The 7,827-nt window shown below is 43.3% G+C and overlaps 1 protein-coding gene across 2 annotated transcripts in view; it reads right to left on the bottom strand.

The window, feature by feature from the left end:
* The window catches only part of TSPEAR (thrombospondin type laminin G domain and EAR repeats), a 35,119-nt gene extending 30,946 nt beyond the window's left edge, over window positions 1-4,173 (bottom strand). Inside the window, exon 1 of one of the 2 annotated variants that reach the window (XM_079977211.1) lies at window positions 3,604-4,173. In XM_079977211.1, the coding sequence (XP_079833337.1) occupies window positions 3,604-3,697 (94 nt within the window). In that variant the 5' untranslated portion in view covers window positions 3,698-4,173. The remainder of the gene's footprint in view (window positions 1-3,603) is intronic. The other variant, XM_079977212.1, reaches the window with a different exon arrangement.
* Between the last annotated feature and the right edge of the window lie 3,654 nt (window positions 4,174-7,827).

Below are 7,827 nucleotides of genomic sequence, written 5' to 3'. Positions count from 1 at the left end.
TACCCCATGCAACACACAAATCCTTCATCTGAAAGGATAACATATGGAAATTAATGTCTTGCAGTACAGTATTACAATACCGAACATTAAGGCTCAGGATGCAGAGGGGATTTCCCTGTTTCAGCGCACCGTAAAAATAAACGCAGACAAAAAAATCTCCTGAACCTGGTAAAAGAAATCTCATCCGGGGTTCAAAAGGTAAAATTTACCATGGAATGGGGATTCCCCCATTATTTCCCTTGACTACATTTTAAATAACTTCCAACAGTTGACATAAGGCAATATGGTTTTTTTAACAGTGGGAAAGGAACCGGCAATGTCACTTCCAGGAGACATTGCAATTGTTTCAGTAATTTAAAATAAAGAAAACCTAGGAAATGGGCTGAAATCAAACTTGCATTCCTAGAGATTGCTCAGCGGCCCCAGAAGAAGAACCCAACTATGTGGAGAGACATCAGGAGCAAGCCAGGTGTTTCTTCTGGGATCGGTGTGCTCCTTGCACGCACAAGATTTTTGAAGCATCCACAAAACATCGAAATCAAAACACTAATCTGTATTCCCCTCTCCCAAATTTACCCTTGGTGAGGAAAACCAAAGCTGTTCTCAACGACCCATTTGCAACACCAACACCACCATATTAAATCCCTTTTTGAAAGCACCCGGAGAGGTACAATACACAAGCATAAAATTGTGTATTGCTGTGCTGTCCAGAAATCAGTTCATTATCCTAGATTACTAACTTCAGGAATCAAAGAATCTTGCTTATTTAAGACACATATGGAAGAATAGTTTAAGTAACATATACTCAGTTTACACTTCCTTCTCTCTCTCTCTCTTACACACACACACACACACACAGAGAGAGAGAGAGAGAGAGAGAGAGAGAGAGAGAGAGAGAGAGATTCGCTATGCTTGGTCAGGCTAGACTAGGAGTAGGGACTCCAACAACATCTGGAGGGTCACATGTTTCCCACTGCTGATATGAATGGAAAAGAACCACAAGTGGAATAGAAATAATCACACATCACTCATCACTTAGTTTCAAAGACTAAAAGCACTTAGCAATATGTAACTATAAAGAGCTTTGAAGAACTTATGCAGTCTGTTAGAACATTTTGCTCTCCTTTTTCCATGGAGGGGTAATTCAGAAATGTTCTGTACTCGGGAGGATTTTGTCCTTGAAATGACCCAGCTGAAATTGACGCTAGTCCTTTTTCTTACTGGAATTGAGTTTTTATTCTCAGGTTCAAAGCAAGACAGATTACTAATGACTGAAACTGCTTTGATTTTGTATTGGTGAGGGGAGAAAATATGTGCAGATATATTTTTAAAAGTGTATTCAATTGGTTCCTTGTTAGTTACGTATCTTACGGCCCAGTTCCAAACACTGGGCACCCTCAGCTATGTGCAGGGAAATGCTGAACTCACCAAAATTCAAACGGTGTGCAAAAAAGAAAACATGTCAGAATAGATTTGGACTTGCAAATGGACATTTCCAGACTACCCTGTTGAGCTCGTTCACTGCAATGTGTCTTGGGACAATCCAGAAACCACATCGCTGCCTGTTACAATATTCCCGCTTGCCAAGAGAAGGCATCAAAAAAATGTTGACCAGGCATGCCTAGCTGTAATTACACTTACAGATAAGCCCATGGGCACATAAACTATCATGTTATATGAATATTTTAGATTTAATTCTTGTGATTCCAAGGGGAATTTAGCATTTTGTGTTTATACTTGCTTTTATTCTTTCTGTCAGGTTTATGATTTGCGTCGTCCCTGCCATTAGTAAAGCGCTTAGAAGTTCTATTTGCAAACAAGCTGTGTATTAAATGCTGTTAACAACAAATCAAAATATAAATGGTTTAATTTCTATGCAAAATTAAAATTACATTGACAAATCCTGAAAACCCAGTGAGTTAACTATGGGGTAGATTCTCTCCGCCCACCCCAAAATAACTGTTTAGTAGAGGCAAACGAAGGCAATACATATAACTAGTCATCAGCTCAAGATGGCAAACTCATTCATTTTCTATATTCGTGTAGACACTTGCAAACAGAGAAACAATTTCTCTGGTGCTTTTAACAAGGATCAGTAGCTCCAGCACAGCATGAACATTTGAAATGAGTCTCAAAGCTAGAGCTGTTTTGTTAGATGTAGAACAAAATTCCTATGCAGAAGGAATGCATTTTAGAAATGAATGTAAACCTCAGATGAAGATAGTAATGTGCAATGGTTGCACACGTGGGGTTTATTTTGCTCTGTGCCCATACTTGGGAAGCACCGAAAACCACAGCTTGTTGGCATATGTCCCTTGCGTGGTCATTTGTGATGTGGGTTGCATGTCAATAGCTAGACAGATGTGTCCTCAATGCAGCAGTGTTGTAACATGTGGAGCAGCACTTACCACGCAAAATATGTTAATATGCAAGACTGAAATAGAAAAAGAAAGAAAAGTGGAAGGGATTTAAAAAATAATAATAACAGCACCAAATCTGCCCAGAAATGCAGAATAAGGTGAGCTTCAAACAGGTGCCAGGAGAGTTTATTAATGCGACTAAACATTTCAACAAGTGCCTTCATTAGGGGCAACAATTGTGCACAGGTTTTCTGTATTAAAAAGGTCCTTCTAAAAGTTATTTCAGCACACCCAGCATATATGTCTCCACGGCTGTGATTCCAATAACTGTAGAGATCAAAGGGCTGAAACTGAAACCAATTTGTAAAAAAAAAACTGTAAAAAAAAAAAAGCTTGACAACGCTGGAGTTTGTCTAAAAAATAGCTCAACAACTTTTCCTTTAAAAAGGTCAACAACTTTTGGGGTGTTTTTACTTTTTGAAATATGGCAACCCTATCACAGTTAACAGCCCCACGAATTTGCAACTTCCAAGAATGCATCTTTGAATACATGGCTAATTGGAAGAGGGGACTGGGGGGTGTGTGTCAAAATCTTCTCCTTCCTGAATGCTGTGAAAGTTTCCATCAAATGATATTTTAGTAAATTTACTACGGCTACCATCCCAAACATATCAACCACAGGAGGACCTCTGATCAAACATGCACAGGATTGGGCAGCGTGGCACTTTTGCTTTAATCAACTGAGATTTCTCGAAGAACAAGTGCGAGGGGGGGGGGAAGCATTGCTCTCAAAAGGCTCATCAACATAACTCACTTTCACTCACAACTAGATAACATGACAGAGCTGAAAGAAAACTAACTTCCAGGTTAACTAATACAGTAACACAGTTCTTGTCTCGCCAAGAGATGCTCCTCCACACAAGGGTTCTGCACAGCTGAAATGGAACCTGACACAGAAAAGTCCAAAGCAGCCAGTTGTTGTTGTTGTTGTTGTTGTTTTATATAAAAAAATTCTACTTCAACTCTACATGATATCTTTGCTGTCCCTCCCATCTTTTAATTCCACACATCATGGTTTATTTCGGGGGGGGGTGGGGGTGGTAAGGACTTGGGAGCCCATGTATTTGAGCTCTGCAATATAATCATGATTCCATATTTAGAAGGCAAGTTCATTTGAGGAGCTGAAGATCAGAGGATGAAGTGTAGCCAACCACCCCAGTACTGACACCCCAGCCCTTCTTACCTGTGCAGTGCTCCCATGACTTTCCTCCTCTGGCCAGGGTCTGCTCAATCCCCCAGTGCAGAAGCACAGCCCAGACCATTAGCAGAGCAGACATCGGAGAACTTTGTCACTCCTGGTCATCATCTAATCTCCTCATATCCTAAACCTCTGCTCTTGGGTCATTCAGAGACCTTACAGGAACATCTTGTTGGGGGGCACCTACAAGGAGTGACCCAGCCCTCCAAGGTTCCTGCCCCTCCTAGAAGAAGGGGTTGTATCAGGCTGGTGACCACAGTCTGAATCCTCCTTCTCTCTGCTTCTCCTCATCAGGCTTTCCTCCCAGTGCCACCTAAAACCACTTGTCCAGGCTTAGCCAGCTGCTATTATTAGGCTGCAAGGTAAGAGGCATTCTCCCCAAAGGGAAGCACAAACAGAATCAGCAGAGGAAAGCCAGAAAGTGGCTTTCTGGTGTCTAGTTGCTGAAATGCCCCATCCTGAAGACGCAGGGAGAAAGAGACCTCCCACCAGCCACAAAATAAGCAACAGCAGGAGGCTGCCTTTGCAGACATTTAAATGGAAACTAGCCTGAAAAAGAGGAGGAGAAGTACTGCCTTGGGGAGCTTTTCATCTTTTGCCCAGCCCTCTTGAGGTTGGGTTTTAATGTTTAAGCAAAGGAATTTCCCTCTCCAGCAGAGCCAGTGTTCAGAGGGCATGGCAGATAAAGAGCAGGAGGAGGAGGAGCTCAGCTTTTGTGTGCACCTGAAATCATCATCTCATCTACCGTGATGCTGCAAGCCTAGATTAAGATAGAGCCATGTGCGTGTGTTATGTGCCTTGTCTTCCCGGCTCTGTAATTATTCCCACCCACCAGAGTTTTGCAGAAAAAAAGGGATTCTGAAATAACTAGGCAGTGCTTCACACCACCAATATTGCTGCAGTTGAAGGGAGTTAGCTGCCTGTCTAAATGCTGCCAAAACTCAATTTGGAATCTATGCACAGAAAACAAAGGAAACTGATGCTGCTGGGTTTAAGCTGCGTACAAACCAGGCATTAAAAACCACATGTAGAGCACCTAGCTTTCTCCAAAGAGTCCTGGGAACTGCAGTATTAGGACATTTTGAATTGCAGCACTGTGAAAGGTACACTCCAGCTCACATGATTATTTGGGATAAATCATGCGCTTTAAATGTAAATGTGTGATATGTACACACAGAGATATTCACTTTGAGGTTGGTGAAGCTGTGGATTTCCCTGAGATGAGGCGGCGGCTGTGAGACGGGTGGGGTGGGATGAGAAAAGTGCGAGAAAACATACAGCTTGAGAAGCTCATTAAAATTAAAACAGTAGAATTAGAGACAGAGCTGCAAGGTCTCCAATTACTGTGGCCACAAAAATGAGAATGCAGTTCTTTAACAATGGGAACTGTTTCCTTGGAAGATAATAAATGAATGCCTAGGAAGAACATGGGCACCATTCTGTGCCAATTCGTTTTGCACCATCGTGGTGAATTTGGACCCGTTCAAATACTTCTTCCAGGCTGTTCTTGACAGGGAACAGCCCTGATTAGCATCCTGAGTCTCAACAAAAAGGTCTATGACTAGATCCTTCCCTCTCCACCACCGGCCTGCATACATGCTGTGCTGGAAACCAAGGGGATTCATCAATTTCCAGAGCATAACATTCCAATCAGACCCAGAAATGGAAGGCTTTGTGCCACAGACATCTGAGCTTCTACAAGACAATGGTCTGACCATGACAAGACTGACACAACTGTCTGTTCCAGGAAAGCAATATAGGAAGCTGCCTTGTACAAGTCAGAAGAACAATTGGTCCATCTAGCACAGTATTGTCACTGACTGGCTCTCCTTATTGTCAGGTGGGAGTCCTTCCCAATCTTAGCTGGAGATGCCAGGAATTGAACCAGGCACTTTTTGAATGCAAAGCATGTTGGGAATTCTGGCTGACAAGATCCAAGTTTGGGGCAAGTGAGAGAACCCTTGCAGAGATTTAAAATGGTAAAACATACAGCATGGAAATATAGGCTGCAAAACCTTAAAATGTGCCCTTTTCAGTGAATTCCAAAACGTCTCTTTTAAGAGCTCCTTCCAGTTTCCCACTTCCCCTAGCACACAGATAGACCACAGTTATAAAATGGTTTACTTACAAAACCATTTAAAGGCCAGGTTTTTGTGCTTTCCCATACAGCGGTCAGAAAACGTTGCACAGGCAGTAAGATGTTGCTTGGATACAACTTGGTAAACATTCCTATACTATCAGTATAGGAAAACATTGGTTTCAAACTCCATTATTGTCTGAAACAAAAGAGGCTGGTTAAAGCCATGCGGCTGGAAGGAACAGCTTGGGGCTCCTCACATATCAAATTCGCATTTAGACTGAGTACAACAAAAGGCTTGGCTGCCCATTTCCTCCCAAGGTGAGGGGAAGTGACATAAGCTAATTGACTGCAAAGAAGGATGATCCAGGAGGGAGGGAGGCTCGGGATTCCTCCCCCCTGAGGTGCTCTATTTATTGTTAAAGAAAAGCATCCACCAAAGTAAGGTATTTTTTCTTACTCATTTTATTGTTGTTGCCTTACTCCCTCCCTACTCTGACTGGGCTTTTCAGCTCTTAAGATGCTGCATGAGCAGAACAATGGATCAGGTACAAAGTTTCCAACCATGGTAGGCTCCACATTGTGAAAAGGGTACAGCTGGTAATATATTTGCCTTTTGCTCAGCTTTTAAAATTATAGGAACCCTGGTGGGAAAAGAGAGCAGACTTAGGAGCACACAGACAACAAGACAATGGGAAAAGAAAACAGAGCATTTCAGGATGTGGACCTCCTCTGTGCCGTTAATTATTCCTAACCCCAAATCCTCCCATTACTCTGCAATGCATGTAGCAAGGCTTCAGGCATCTCAGAATCCTGATCATATGAATATCTTCTAGCAAGCTGGGTTGGTATTCACAGGCAAATGTTGCAAATGAATTCCAGCTAAAGATTTGCAATGAAGCCGCAAATGGCAGTCGTCCATACTTTGGGTGTTCAGAGCACGACAGCGCAAGGCAGCTATCTGGAAGAAATCGTCGACATCTCTGGAAGTGGCTGTAATATGTATTTCAGTTGTGGTTTGGAACGCTACAGTACAGTCTTCAAGTTGTGACGGATGGTGGCTTTGCTGGAGAAGAACAAAGCTCATGGGAGGGCTTTGCAGGAGTGTGTTGAGCTCAGCTGGGGGCAAAAGTGCGGGGAACAAGAAGCCAGGATATGCATAGATTTAGACCAAGGCAGCCCAACTTTTCATACCAAGTGGGCTGCAAAAGTACTTTGACACAGAGCCTGTAGGCCACACACTACTTTTTCACGTGGTGGTAGGGAGTGAGGTGAAAAACCCAAGTTCTTGTGCTGCCTTCCCAAAGCCAGCTGAGGTGCTGGGCTTTGGGAAGCCATGAGGCTCTGACAGGGACCTAGAGCCCTTTCATATCCTTCCAAAATCTGGGAAAACACTAACTAGGCTTTGGGAAGGAGGAAGAGGGCTCTAGGACCCTGCCAGAGCCCTCATGCCTCCTTCCCAAAGCCCAGCGCCATGCTTACCTGGCTTTGGAAGGCAGTTCAGGGCCGGGGGGGCATGTGAAATGTTGCCAAGGGCCACCAAAAAAGACCTCGAGGGCCTGATTTATTTGCTTTTTTCTCTCCCTCAGTTCACCTATAGGCGGTCCCGAGTGTTAACACATTGCCCATCTAATGTTGGAAATTTTGCAAGAGCAACTGAATTGTCTGAGGATAAGCCTTGAAGATGCTGCGCTTTTGTTAAAATTACAGCAACGTTGGAAATCTCAGTTCCAATAACAGAGATGAGCAAAGACGACAACCACCAAGAGTATGATCTGCTATTCATTCAGATTTCCCAGACATCCTCTGGACATAAAAAATAACAATGATCCAAATTCCAAATTAGGTACAGATTGTTGTATGTCTGGACCTCAAGGCGTCAGATGCCACTGCGGCTTTCCTACCATTGAATTGAGCCCTTCCCACACTGGACTGCCCCAGGGCGAGGGAGACGGTGGCCAACAGGAATATAGTCACAGCATGAAGGCAGCACTGGGAACTATAGATCACTCACAGAAACCTGTGAGTCACAAGTTCTGCGGATGCATCTGGAGGGGCTCTAGTGCAGCAAGAGTGGGACCTCCCCCCCAAAATACATTTGTGCTATGAAAAGTTATGGGATTTTAGCAGGA

The sequence above is a fragment of the Podarcis cretensis genome (assembly GCF_951804945.1).
Source record: "Podarcis cretensis genome assembly, chromosome: 5".
Taxonomy (NCBI): Eukaryota; Metazoa; Chordata; class Lepidosauria; order Squamata; family Lacertidae; genus Podarcis; species Podarcis cretensis.
This window is presented reverse-complemented; position numbering and strand designations above follow the sequence as displayed.